Consider the following 14602-nt stretch of genomic DNA (forward strand, 5'->3'; position numbering starts at 1 on the left):
GCGGGCTCGAATCCAGGACCTCCTTGCTAACTTTATTTATCCACGGTTAACGACTCAGATACACTGCTTTTCAGGCGTGGCGTGCTAAAATTCTAGCAATAAATACAAATAAAAAATATATAACTATCTATTTATATATGTAATAATATATAATTATATATGCTGTCTACCTATACTAATATCTACCTACCTATCTATCTACCTATATACTAATAATGTATCCTAATTACGCGTAAAAATGTAAAATAACCATGTTCATTTATAGAACTAATTATTCAAGGGTGCCATTGCATGTTTTTCGCTGCAGAGCTCTTTTGAAGAATTCCAAACTATCGAGCTCTCGCATTTCGTTGGGAGTTAAGAGTTTTAAGAGTCGTCAATTTGGAAGTGTTTTTAATTCACTTAATACTTTATCGTTTACAGAAAACAAGAAATATGCGGCTGTTCGGCTTGGTTCTCTTGAAGTACTCGAAACACTCTACACCTCATTAACAGGTACGTTGGCTTGCTTTCCTCCCCTACTCGTCAATCACTCGGAATTAATTTTGTACTTACAATTTTTTTAAATAACAATATGCCATCATTTGATTAATTAAAGTCACATTTTAGAAGGAAAAGCCCTAATGGGAGAAACGGGGGGCCTAAGCTAAGTCTTATACCTCATTCACACCTAAACGTGTTTAGTTAAACTGTGTTTTCATTAGGGAAAAAATTGAGGAACTAGAAACCTACAATATAATGAAACTTTCTAAAATATTGTCAGAGCAAGACAAAGGATAGTTTACATGCATTGTTTCACCAAATATTGTGAAGTGTTCGTAGATAGTTTTCCAAACCTGTTTAGTTAAACCACTTTAAAACATGTTTAAGCCTTGGTGTGAATGGGGTATTAGCCTTTTTCTTTCTCGGTGAGACGCAAAATTCAGTTAACCATTATTTGAAGTAATTATGAGTTTCATGTACAACTCAAACTTTTCAGTTTACTTTAGTTTAGTTTATTTGTCACAATATAAACATATACATTTTACAAAACTTGAGACATACGAATTTTGTGACTGGCGAAGAAAACAGAACTTTCGTCCCAATTGATATTCCCTTATTTTGTCTTATATCGTCATTGTTTTTCTCTTAGGCCAAATATTCGAAAGATTCCCTAGGTTCTAACGCACCGTCTCATTAAGGCCATTTTGGCTAATTATTCAAAGGCGGGGTTATGTTCTGACGCAATTGACAGCCAAGAATATTCTTATTACAATTTACAAGACCGTTGTTTTTTAATTAGGCTATTTAAAGGACTTTCTAGGTTCTGACGCATTTGGCTCATTAAGAGAATCCACCTAAGAATCGTCCTTTGCGGAGTGTTTTACAAGACCGTCGTTTTTCATTTTGGCTAGTTATTCAAAGGATTTCCCATGCTCTGACGCAATTGACAGCCAAGAATATTCTTATTTCAATTTACAAGACCGTTGTTTTTTAATTAGGCTATTTAAAGGACTTTCCAGGTTCTGACGCATTTGGCTCATTAAGAGAATCCACCCAAGAATCGTCCTTTGCGGAGTGTTTCATACAAGACCGTTGTTTTTCATTTTGGCTAATTATTCGAACATTTTCCAGGTTCTGACGCATTTGACTCATTAAGAGAATCCACCCAAGAATCTTTCTTTGCGGAGTGTTTCATACAAGACCGTTGTTTTTCATTTTGGCTAATTATTCGAACATTTTCCAGGTTCTGACGCATTTGACTCATTAAGAGAATCCACCCAAGAATCGTCCTTCGCGGAGTGTTTCATACAAGACCGTTGTTTTTCATTTTGGCTAATTATTCGAACATTTTCCAGGTTCTGACGCATTTGACTCATTAAGAGAATCCACCCAAGAATCGTCCTTTGCGGAGTGTTTCATACAAGACCGTTGTTTTTCATTTTGGCTAATTATTCGAACATTTTCCAGGTTCTGACGCATTTGACTCATTAAGAGAATCCACCCAAGAATCGTCCTTCGCGGAGTGTTTCATACAAGACCGTTGTTTTTCATTTTGGCTAATTATTCGAACATTTTCCAGGTTCTGACGCATTTGACTCATTAAGAGAATCCACCCAAGAATCGTCCTTTGCGGAGTGTTTCATACAAGACCGTTGTTTTTCATTTTGGCTAATTATTCGAACATTTTCCAGGTTCTGACGCATTTGACTCATTAAGAGAATCCACCCAAGAATCGTCCTTCGCGGAGTGTTTCATACAAGACCGTTGTTTTTCATTTTGGCTAATTATTCGAACATTTTCCAGGTTCTGACGCATTTGACTCATTAAGAGAATCCACCCAAGAATCTTTCTTTGCGGAGTGTTTCATACAAGACCATTGTTTTTCATTTTGACTATTTAAAAAGATTTGCCAGGTTCTAACGCACCCGCAACTCATTAAAAGGAATTGTTTCTTACTAATTTTCCTTAGCCGTCATTCACTTACTGTAGTCTGCTTTGCAGCCATTCTTAGTGTCGGTCTAAAACTAAGAACGGCTGCAAAGGAGACTTGAGTTTTTCTACTCTTAACGCATTTCGGTGGAGGTGCTCAGTTTTAAAGAAACTATCAATGTCGTTTCTGGCTTGTCATTTGAACTATTCAAAAATATAATTTATATCGTCTTTGAAGACGATAAAAACAAACAAACTAGTGAACTAATCATTTGAATCACGCAGGATGATATTGGAAATAAAACTCCTGATCGTGATTTTTCATGACTTGTAATCATTCCTAAGGGAAGAAAAGTGGCAGCCATGTTGGATGATGTTCACTATAGGTGGTTTGTAATCATTCCTAAGGGAATAAAAGTGGCAGCCATGTTGGATGATGTTCACTATAGGTGGTTTGTAATCATTCCTAAGGGAATAAAAGTGGCAGCCATGTTGGATGGTGTTCACTATAGGTGGTTTGTAATCATTCCTAAGGGAATAAAAGTGGCAGCCATGTTGGATGATGTTCGCTATAGGTGGTTTGTAATCATTCCTAAGGGAATAAAAGTGGCAGCCATGCTGGATGATGTTCACTATAGGTGGTTTGTAATCATTCCTAAGAGAATAAAAGTGGCAGCCATGTTGGATGATGTTTACTTTTTTATCCTTTTTTATTCTTTCATTAATATTTTCATCCCTTGCCTATTTTTGTTCATGCGTTTTTTTTCTTTTTTCCCCAACAGCTGCGAGATGCTGGGGTCTTTTGTCTCAGGATCAAAAGGACTTAATACTAGACAGTCTAAAGTATGTCTACAATGATAAAGAACCAAGGATAAAAGACAAAGCAATTCAACTAAAGAAAAAAATCCTAGGCGAGTCCACATAAATGATCAATAGATTTATTTATTTATTTCGAGAATGCAGATGGTATTTACAAGACATTGCAAGCATTTTTAAACCATTTGGGCATGAGGAATGGTATATGGTATACTGAGGTTAATGAGCAGATTGACTATACACTAGATGCCTTATGCATTCTTCTTCGCTGTAGAGCTTGACGGGAAACAGGTATATGTTTCTACTGCGGTTAATGAGCAGTCTGACTATACAATAGATGCCTTATGCATTCTTCTTCGCTGTAGAGCTTGACGGGAAACACGTCCCTTAATCCCCCCCCCCTCCCCTCCCCCTCCTGGTCCGTGGCGAAAATGGCCTACCCTAATCATTGATATTACACATGTATGTACCAGCACCCTTTTATGAAAGTAAATATTTTAATATTTCATACAACTTATCATTGTTGCTCCTGTAAGCTTGGAACCAACCAACTCTCAGACACCTCCCGACTGGAGGTGGTTCAGATTCTGCAGTTCAGTTCCACACGGAACAGGTCAACATTTTCGTAATGTTCCTCTACATTCTTCGTACTCTTCTCTCTCTGGGTCGCTTAAATTCATTCCTGCAATGTTTCTCCAATCGATAATTCGCTTTGGATAAGCAGTAACTGAAGACAAATGAATTAGCAGCATTAAGAAAGTTCCATGTCGTTATCTCTTTCCCGGCCATGCTGTTCCTTTAATTCTTTTTGTAGAGCATTCTTGAGAATTCGCTGTGGTTTAGCAGCAATCGCAGGAAGACAAGTGAAGTAGCAGTACTGCATAAGAAATTGCCATGTCTTTATCTCTTTCCCGGCCATGCTGTTCCTTTAATTCTTTTTGCAGAGCATTCTTGAGAATTCGCTGTGGTTTAGCAGCAATCGCAGGAAGACAAGTGAAGTAGCAAGTACTGCATAAGAAATTGCCATGTCGTTATCTCTTTCCTGGCCATGCTGCTCCTTTAATTCTTCTTGAGATGTAAATGCCTATAGTTGAGTTAAATCAAGCAGTTCGATTAATCTTAGTTTTGTAAATTAAAATTAGCAATTCTAGAAGTAGTTGGGTATGTCGGAGAGGAGCTCGGCAAACTTATAATCAGTAGAAGTTCTTACGCGAATCACACAGCAACAAAACGGCAAGCAACAAGCATCGAGAACAGCTGAGAACAAATCAATCGGAATACGATCTGTTTTCTTGGAATAGCTGACCTTGTTTCCCCGAGAAAATAACCTTCGCTTTGGACCTTCCATACTCACGTTTTATGACTGAATCGGAATTTAGAAGAATTTTCAAACAAACCCTCAACGCACAGCAGAGAGTCATCAAACAAACAACATGAAGGCGGGTACAAGGGCTGAACGCACGACCACCACAATTAACAGTGAGTCAAGCCTAGTCAAGTTCATTTCACACACAAAAATTACAGTTAAAAAAATAGGAATATTGATATAGAGTTTAACAGTTATGAAATTTACAGAATAAATATCTACAAAGTGAGATCAAGCTTAAGTGTATAGCTGTTGAAAAAGTATAAACTATCGAGTCAACAGCCATCCACTATCAAAGAGTATCAAGAGAATAATTAATGCATTGACCAAGATAGTTTGTTTTCCATTAAATATTGCTCTTCACTTTTGTGAGTAAACGAGGTAAATTTTCAATTGTTTTTTGAAGGTTTGAATGGAAGTGACTTTTCTTTATTGGAGTTGGAATTTCTTCCCAAATCTTGGGAGCCGAGAAATTTAATGTAAATTTAGCATAGTTGGTATTGATTTATGAACGACGAGCTTAGCAGGACAAACAACCCATGCTTCCCTATAAATAGAATGGTACGAGTGCTCAGAGTCGTGAGGTTTACAGAAATAAATTTCTATTTTGAAAAAAGGAAACTAGTAAAATAAATAGAATTCAAGAAATTTTATCTAGGACATTTTATGTTATTTTATAATCTAGAATATTATTCGAGTCAAACAAAACATCCAAAAGTTCATACCTTGTCCAGTCAATTTCTCTCCTTCCTCGTTTCTTGTTTCTTTGCTTTCTATGTCGTCTACAAAGTTTCAGTCTTGGGTGTCTGCGACTACAGCGAGGCCGACGGGGGGATAAAACACCAGCAATTCCTTCACAATCCTCGACTGAGCAACCCAAAAACCATAAAACAAAAAGCAAAACCATGACCGTTTTGTACTTGTCCATGTCGTTGTCCTAAGTTTTTCAACTTTTTTCCAGTTTTGTTTTCTTTCCCCTGCGCTCTGGCGTAGACTATTGAATTAACTGGCTTGTCGCGGAATCGGGGCTTTTATGATACCAGATTGATGACGTTTTCTCGATTTATTGGGAGTTTTTTTGTTTTTTTTTTGTTTTTTTTTTTTTGTTTTTGTCTCTTCTTTATTATGATTGGTTGAGAACGGGAGGCATTTGAAATTTTTTCATATTAGTCTAGACAATGGCGCCACGTCGGTTTGCCTTCGATCGATCAGATTTTTCTCATTTTACCTTTCAATTATACCCTTATAAATCTTCATCTTTTGAAAATTTAAGTTGATTTTAAAGTCAGTTTCAATTTCATATCGATTACTTTGGGCGACAACTTTAGAAATTTTGAACTTCCTTATTTAAAAAATAGACCGTCTATTCTCAGGCGCGGCGGCCAGCCATGTTGGATAGAACAATATTTTCGCCCGCCAAGCCGTGCATTAATAATAATAATAACTAGTCAGACTTATCAGTATCCGGATTGAGATCTAGTGTTTGTTCTCAGAATGGAATCTGGATGTGCCAACGAAGCAATAAATTTAAGAAAGGGAGTGTTTTAAAAGTAAGGAAAATGGTTAATTTCGGGCAATTGAAGTCAATAGACCTCCTCGGCTCTGACGTAATGTTTTCCCATTTCAGACCACGTGTCATTTCCTAGAGTATTATTTCTTTGTTTAATGTTTGCGCTCGGTTGTACTTGAGAAGACACATGAATATGGATACAACTCAAACAAAGAATATTTTTCTCAAGGGAATGACACGTGGTCTGAAATGGGACAACATTGCTCTCAGCGCTCCAGAGCCGAGGTCTAATTAGTGAGAAATGATCTCAGTGCATTCAAAGTCATTGATCATCGAGTTGTTTTCTATAAAGATATGCGCAGCAGCCAATTCATCGCGCCACATCATTAGTAAGAAATCGCGTAGTTTATTAACCAATAAGAGATAACTCAGTGTTACCACGCCTGAAATGGCACGGGCCTCAAAAACAAGAACTACGTCAAAAAATACACTTTACACAAAAACCGGTTTTTCAAAACCGGTACCAAAACCATGCACACTACCTTTTATGGAGCGTAATCTATGAAAACCTGTTTAGAACAAAAGAAATGACGCACATTCGTAACAAACTCAAAACTCCTCTACGTTAGCTTCGTTGGCAACCAATCCTTTATTTACCGAGAGTAACGCTACGGTCGTTTTTAGTGTCGACCCAAACTCCCTCAAAGGAAACTTATAAACCTGTGGCCATCAAGTGCTTCAGGGCGAGTTTGAACGCGCAGAAACAAAAAAAGCTCTATCGCGCAAAAAAGTTACATAAAAGTCGTTTTCAAAGAGGACTTACTTCATTAATAACCCTGTCAGTGTAAACGGAACCTTAGAACTGACGTCACATTTCAAAGTTCTTTAGCCGGTTTGTGGCTCACTGCATAGTCGCGCCTGACAGGAGCTTTGTGTATGTGGATATTTGTTAGTTCACTGAGTGGACACTAAGTGCAATGATGTTGGTCACTGCGTAGTCGGTAATGTAAAGCAGATTTTTTGACAGTCCGCTCGGCGATGAGAAAATCCATTGCCTAAGATTAGATGTATACACCTATTTAAAAAAAACATTGTCATCGCCAAAGGCAATATAAGATAGGCGTAAAGCGATAGAAAGCTCGTTCCAAGATCCAAAAACAGCTGGAATGACTTGTGTTTCTTCTTATTCTCGTCAAGAACATGGACCTTAGTGTTGAGACTGATTCAATGTTTTTCGTATTCAACGAAACCATTTCCATTTCGGAACTACCTATCGTCTTTGGCGGTGACGTTTTTTGAAATAGGTGTACACGTATCCGATGAATACTCCACTTGAAAGCGCAACTTTTCGAAACGCTTTCAAGAATGGAAATTTCTAAAAACGCTGGGTTTTTTTTAAATGTTATCGTGGATGGATGAAAACGAAACTTTTAAAATATCCAAAGATTTGTGGATGGGGTCTCAATTTCCTGAGTTCGACAACCACAGAGGTGCATTCTGGTCTAGCTGGGGTAAAAAAAAAAGCCACACCATATAAGGCATGATTAACAAAAGATATATTTTTACCAAAGCCAGACCAAATTGGACCTCCAACTCTGGTACTCTTGCTCCCCCTACCCCCCTAAAATCCACATAAAATAATAAAATTGACATAAAATAATGTTTTATTGCCTTTTTGAAATTTGGCTATGGTATTTTAGCACATTCTACAAATACAAAGTTAAACTGATAATGACTAGTGGTTACTAGTTGTGACTGCTAACAAAAACTAAATGATAAAAAAGTTTTTAAAAAAGGAAAAAAGGTTTGGAACTTTACTGACATTTCATTCACTGAAGGACTAATGTATGAAACGTCAGTACAGCTTGAGACTTTTTTACAGAGTGCCTTCAGTTTTCTTCTCATTCCCTTTCTATACAGCCATTTCAAAAAGGTTGGCGTAGGTTATGTTGCATACCAAGCCCCAAATGCACTATTGAATCCAGTCAGCTAAAGATGACAACAATATGTAATTTTACCTAACTTTATCTGCACTTTTTCCAGTATATTTGCTTCTGAATATAATACATAATAATTATGACACATTGTAAGTTTGGTATAAAAACATGCAACATGCAACAAAAGCGTTTTTAAATAGCAGTATAAGAAATTCAGTCTTCCTTAACTTCTGTTTTTCTCTCTAAATCGTACTCTTCGTACAACATTACAAGTGAGAATGCTGCCCCTAATGAGATACAAGGAGAGAGAAACACAAAGGGTACAACTACTAGTATTGGGTTTGAAGTATTATCAGATCTCAACAGCAGATAGGCAATACATATGACCAAACAAAAGCCAGCATTTAAAGAAACTGCACATTGACTATAATGACCAAAGCCTGCTGAAAGCAAGGTGTAAAATGTCTTGGGGTCTGAATGAGGCAGAGCAAGATGGGTGAAATAAAAATGCTGAGCAGTAAGAGCAACAGCAAGTATACCATAAAGAAATGGGACCAACCCCTTTGAAGCTTGTGTAGTAAAGCCTTTTACATGGACTGAAGGAAGAAAGCTGGGAAGAAGCAAAATGAGATGGAAAAGCAAAAGCTAGACCTTAAATGCAGAATCAACAGAATAATACAAGAAGATGATACAAATATACGACAGCCATAAACAAATTGCAAGCACAGCAAAACTCCAGCCTGACATCTGGTGATGCTCGACTCTTCTGCTTTCTGTGTGCAGAGTCACTTCATAACGGTATATGAAGAGTGCAAAGGATAAGCTTACAGCACCACTGAAGGCAAGCCATGTGTATGCACAGATTTCAGGAGTTGACATGCTTATCTGCCGTGCTTTGGTGTTTAGAAACAGAATATAAACCATGGCAAACATGAACAGCTGCGATGACCACCAATAGCCTTCAATAGAGTCAGTTACAACATGGTAGGTCTAAAAAGATAGAAGCAATTAGACTCATGGGCAAAGTGAGGTCTCTGTCATAAAGGGGAGGGAGCATTGTACAATTTCCCACCATCACCCATGTGTTTAACCTTTAGAATTTCTACCATATACAAAGGTATAATAAAAAAATTGGGGTGAAGGGCAGTCTCTACCCTCAGCACCCTCCGGATTGGACTCCTGATTGGCATGAACAAAACAAATACGAGTAGATTTAGCGATATCCACTCTTTCATAAAAAAAGTTACAATTAAACATTACATCTTTTCATAAATATATGACGCACACTCTATCTTTAAAGTGCTTTTTGCAAAATGATTCCTTTAATAAAAAATTGCCAGTGAAGGTGGATATGGTTGGAATACATTAAGCTGAGCCCTAATAGGGACAGGGGGCAGTTGTCACTCAAAACTAACATCAATAAATCATCCTTCCCCAGGGCTGCCAACTCTTCCAGATTATCCCAGAGTCTGAATATTTTGGACCTCATCTCCAGGTAAGCACCCCCAATCTCCTGGATAATCATCCTCATTAATCAGTGCTTGCTTTGTTGTGACATTTCATTTTTTTCAACCATAAACTTCTAATTCTTTTCAGAGGTATTAGTGTAATTTTGCATTGCTTGCAAAATCTAAATATTTTCTAATAAAAATTGGAAAATTTCTTGCCATTGCAATACAAGCGATAATCTAAGCAACTTTTTTAAAAATATTTTTTTGTGTTTAATGATTTTTAAATATGTTGGATGCGATTCTTTTGGTTCAAAGATTTTTTGCTGCTGGGTGGGTGACCCTTCCATGCTGCACCTTCTCCTGGATCTGTTCCTGGTCATATTAAACAGGTAACCCACAGTGTTGGCACAACCCTTCCATATCAATTCTCCTGATTTGAATACTTTGGGGATTGGCAACCCTGCTTGACTCATGATTCTGTATCAGAATTATAAACCTCTTCACGATCATGTTTTCTATTATGTTTTACTCATAAATCATTAATGAGGTAGTGGCATAAGATTTTTTACCCTGATTTAGTGGCTCATCATGATTTTACTTAAGTTATTCTAGACAATTTAAATCTTTTTTGTGCATCTTAGTTTATGGAAGCTACTATATGCACGTGTAAAGCTCCCATAAACAAACTCAAGTTTCTGACGTTTTTCTATAATTTGCTTTTTCACAAGGAAGAAAACATTACCTCTACAATGACATCTGACTCCCTGAACATCGTCTTCAAGTCTGGATAATCTTTAACCATTTCCATCAAGGACATCAGGATATTTCTCCATATTACACACAAGGAAACAATACCAAATACTGGCACAAGTAAGTACTTGACAAAAACCCCTTTTGATGCTCTGATAACTGTGAAAAGTTTCCAAAAAATACATCCAAAGCTTGCTAAAAGAGCTGCCACATATAATTCAACACGAAATAATTTGGTATGGGTAAATATATCGGACATTCTTTTCGTTTTTTCGACAAATCGCTGCACATGGAATCTGAAGTTACAATAACAAAGAACTCGCGCCAAAACAACTCACAACGAACACCGTCGAACTAGTAAACGAAGAAATTCCGAATAGCCGAACGAAGTATAACTTCAATAATCATAACAAAAAAATAAAATTTTTATATCTTATTAACTTTTATTGAGTGAATAAATCTAGCTTTATCATTATATTATTATTTTAAATCAACGTAATATAGTTTTAATGTTTCGTAGGTGTTTCGTAAAATACTCGTCATTTTCGTAATATTTCGTTTGGTATTCGGAAGTCGAGCTCAATCTCTCGGGGCCTAATAAAACTGATAGAAGACTGGGTATCGTACATTTAAATCGCTTACGTGTCTTGAAACCGGTAAAATATTTTCAGATTTCTTGCGAAATTGTGTACAAAAATTCGCTCTTTTAAAGATTAATCCTTTAAAGGAAGTCTGATATGTCGGGCTACGATCAAAATTACTACCAAGAAGACCAAGGATTTTACCAAAATGGTTTTTATTCGACGAATTACGAGCAAAGCCATTCTCCCCAACAGGAAGGTTATGGCAACGATCAATACGGCGAACCTCAATATGGGAATCAATATGGCTATAATCAGTACGCTGGTGGCAATTATTACAACCCAAACGTGAATGGAAACGCACAATACTACAATCCATCATATCCTTCACCTACTAACGATCAGATCAGACAGGTTGATGAAGCACATTCAACGGGGTTTGAGGACGAACCGCCATTATTAGAAGAACTTGGCTTTAACCTAGATCATGTATGGCAGAAGACTCTGTCAGTCTTAAATCCATTAAAACAGGCGGATTCCCATCTAATGGATGACACAGATTTGGGAGGACCTCTACTCTTCTGCTTGGCTTTTGGGGGATTTTTGCTTCTTCATGGCAAGGTGCATTTCGGGTACATATATGGGTACAGTGCTCTTGGGTGCGTAGCAATGTATGCCATTCTGAACTTGATGAGCTTGGCTGATGTGTCATTTAGTACTGTGGTCAGTGTTCTTGGTTACTGTTTACTACCAATGGTAGCGCTGTCAGGGGTATCTCTTTTGATCAGCCTGCAAGGAATGCTGGGTTCTGTTTTGACGGCAGTGACTATAGGCTGGTGTAGTCTGGTATCATCAAAGCTGTTTGTCTCAGCATTGGCTATGGATTCTCAGCAACCTCTTGTGGCATACCCTTGTGCACTCTTGTATGGAGTATTTGCTCTTTTAACTGTATTCTAAAGACAAATGAACTATATGAACATAGATCTTTAGCTATGTTTGAATGCAAAAACCAGAAATTTTACTTGAAAGAACAATGTTCAAAGCTATCTTTCATGTAGCAGTTTTTAATACCAAACAGACATGGAAGCTGCATACTGAAATATGGTTTTCACTTACACCAATCAAAAGTAATCAGTCAGTATATGTTTCATATTTTTGACTGGTGGTAGTGAAATACCAATTTCTATTGGGCAATTTGCAACTACACCATGCAAGTTTGTGTAATATTGAAAAATCCTTTAACACAAATGAACTGAATGACAGCTATTCTTGATTCAGTACTATGTGGCAAAAAAATTCCTTAAAATCACTTGAGATATAATATAAATTAAGATGAGACAGCCACTAGGTTGGTTGATCGAACAAGAGAAGCTAATGAGGAATAGTTTGTTATCATCAAGCAACATGGGGCTATGACATGACATACACCCCAAGAATACTGAGATAGTATTACTGTGCAGACACACTAACCGGGACCACTTGAATAAAACTGACCAATTAGATAACGGTAAACTAGACAGAAATTGAACTGATAACAGTGTTAGACAATCAGATTATCACGTTCTGACACTCTTATTATATCCATGGCCGGTTCAAAATATTGAACTAAATGTCACAATATGATTGGTTGATGATACTAATTTATCATAGTGGTCCCGGTTGAAGTATCCAAACAGTAAGACTTGATATGAAGTAGAGCAAAAATGCAATATGGAGAATTCAATGAATTCTTGTTAAGTGAATAATACTGTCTGTCGGAATGACTGTACAGACACACCTACCAGGACTACTTGAACAAAATTTAAGATAAAAAAAACTATAGCTAATCAGTAGAGAGTAAAATCAGTATAATATTGACCTCAACCAATCACAGTCACTCATTTCAATGAGGTTGTCAATTCTTTGTTTGCACCTCACTGTCGCCATGTTGGATGAATTTAACAAAAGAATTGTCAATGAATTTTTTTGTTGTATCATCCAACATGGCTGCCATGTCTTTTTTTATTTCACTCTCTTGGGAATGATTGAAAACCAGCAATAACATCTAGATAGATATATGCCTAGACTTTGATGCTTGCTCCTGATTGGTTCGAGTTAAGAGTTAGATTACTTTATTTTCACATTATGTTGTGATTGGATAACTTTCTTCAAGTGGTCTCGGTTAGTGTGTGTGCACAGTAATGCATAAATGAAGGACAATGTTTGTAAAGGAAAAGCCAGTGATTGGCCAAGAGCTTTGATGCTTCTTTGCAGTAAATCAGCTGTAGGCTGTGGATTTACTGCAAGTGAGACATGTTAACAAATGCAATGTTACTGCGCATGAGCAGACAATTTTTGCAGCAAATCGGCTTTGCACTGTAATGCGCATGAGTAGACCATTAGTCGTAGGCAGTTATTTTGGCCAATCAAAACAACAATGAAATCACTTAAGAAAAGGATAGCTTGAAGACAGTGTCCTAGTAATGAGACAACTATTTGGTACGATAGACCACTTAAGCTTGGTCATAATGTTTTGCCCATTTCAGACCATGTGTCATTCCCTTGAGTATTATTTTTGGTTCAATGGTTGCACTTGAATAGACATAAAAATGGATATTAATGAAACAAAAATTATATTCTAAAGAGAATGCCCTAGCTAAAGAGGCCTATTGTGCATTAGCATAAACCTATTTATGGTCTATTACAAATCCTGTGTACTGATTGGCTGAACTACTATTAGTGATAGAAAACTAATAGCTAAAAATGCTGATTTTGAAAACCAAAACAACACAAAAAATACATTACTCCAACTTAATTTCATAGTATTTCATATCCATTTATTGACTTCTCCACCTTATGGTCTACTGACTCGTAGACTATTCTGGTTGCGGGAAGTAATCGTTGAATAGAAAGCAGAATCCAGCCCTATATACACGGAATCTATGTGATGACCAATTTAAATGACTATTGTTCTGGACTGACTAGCGACTGACTAGCCTCGTGTTCAGTGGAAACATAAAAGCGTTGTCACATGTACGAGAGGCTAGTCAGGCCATCCAGAACATTAACAAATTGACATCAGTTTCTTATGTGTCTGTTCTCTTATTGACGATAAATTGCGTCATCACATTGTCAAAGTAGTGTAGATCCGCATACTACTTTGACAATGTGATGACGAAATTTATCGTCAATAAGAGGACAGACACAAAAAACCGATGTCCATTTGTATTTTACAATAACAAAAACGATAAAGACGTTCTTAGTGATCAAAACAACCAACGGAAAGAGCACGCGCTCGTTGACGTCGGCTTTATCTTTTATTGATGATAAAAAATAACCAATCAGCGCGCGAGAAATTCGTAAGTTATTGTAAAAATAGTTATTCAAAGTGCTTGCCATATTTCGATTCGGTGTATGTTAGATGAATTGCATTATTCTCTAGAGAATGACACATGCTCTGAAATGGTCAAACATTGCCAAGTTAAACTCATCGTTAATGATGAGCTTGGCGTTAGGTGCATATTCGGTGGGATGGGCGGAGCCAGGCACAAATTAGCGGTAACCATGGTCACCCTGTCACCACCCACCGAACACCTGTCACATTGACCGCGATCAGTCAATGGAATACTTACCTCTACTTACCTGTACCAGTGGTAGGGATGGCGGGCGGGAAATTAAACTCGTGTTGTAGCGTAATAGCGTCGTATAGCAAGTGATAGCGATGGCGAATAAAGGTTCGCGTGGTTGGCATTAAGCTAGCGTGATCACGTGTGTAGCGTCTTATCGAATTTCGTAATGAT

General features: G+C 37.2%; 2 protein-coding genes and 1 pseudogene across 2 annotated transcripts in view; 2 read left to right on the forward strand and 1 right to left on the reverse strand.

Annotated features, from left to right (window-relative positions):
- Positions 1 to 5247, forward strand: part of LOC116292965 (proteasome adapter and scaffold protein ECM29) — a 43399-nt gene extending 38152 nt beyond the window's left edge. Inside the window, exons 56-57 of the mRNA XM_031700324.2 lie at positions 424 to 495; positions 3195 to 5247. Coding sequence (XP_031556184.2) covers positions 424 to 495; positions 3195 to 3337 — 215 coding nt within the window. The 3' untranslated portion in view covers positions 3338 to 5247. The remainder of the gene's footprint in view (positions 1 to 423; positions 496 to 3194) is intronic.
- Positions 5248 to 7750: 2503 nt separating this feature from the next.
- Positions 7751 to 10501, reverse strand: LOC116292964 (uncharacterized). The gene is made up of 2 exons (XM_089030491.1): positions 10235 to 10501; positions 7751 to 9031 (listed from the first exon to the last, which is right to left on the reverse strand). The coding sequence occupies exons 1-2, from the start codon at positions 10499 to 10501 to the stop codon at positions 8687 to 8689; spliced, it is 612 nt and encodes a 203-aa protein (XP_088886617.1). The 3' UTR covers positions 7751 to 8686.
- Positions 10502 to 10739: 238 nt separating this feature from the next.
- Positions 10740 to 13617, forward strand: LOC116292963 (protein YIPF5 pseudogene; annotated as a pseudogene).
- The last annotated feature ends 985 nt before the right edge of the window (positions 13618 to 14602 follow it).

The sequence above is a fragment of the Actinia tenebrosa genome, unplaced genomic scaffold (genome assembly GCF_029948245.1).
Source record: "Actinia tenebrosa isolate PJP-AT-01 unplaced genomic scaffold, QUT_ActTen_1.0 PGA_scaffold15__27_contigs__length_11533743, whole genome shotgun sequence".
Taxonomy (NCBI): Eukaryota; Metazoa; Cnidaria; class Anthozoa; order Actiniaria; family Actiniidae; genus Actinia; species Actinia tenebrosa.

Bases quoted from the DNA above. Each gene is read 5' to 3' on its own strand.
- LOC116292964 (XM_089030491.1), bottom strand. From the start codon at position 10,501: ATGTCCGATATATTTACCCATACCAAATTATTTCGTGTTGAATTATAT. The intron at 9,032-10,234 runs GTAATGTTTTCT...CTATCTTTTTAG, and splicing joins AGTCAGATGTCATTGTAGAG to ACCTACCATGTTGTAACTGA.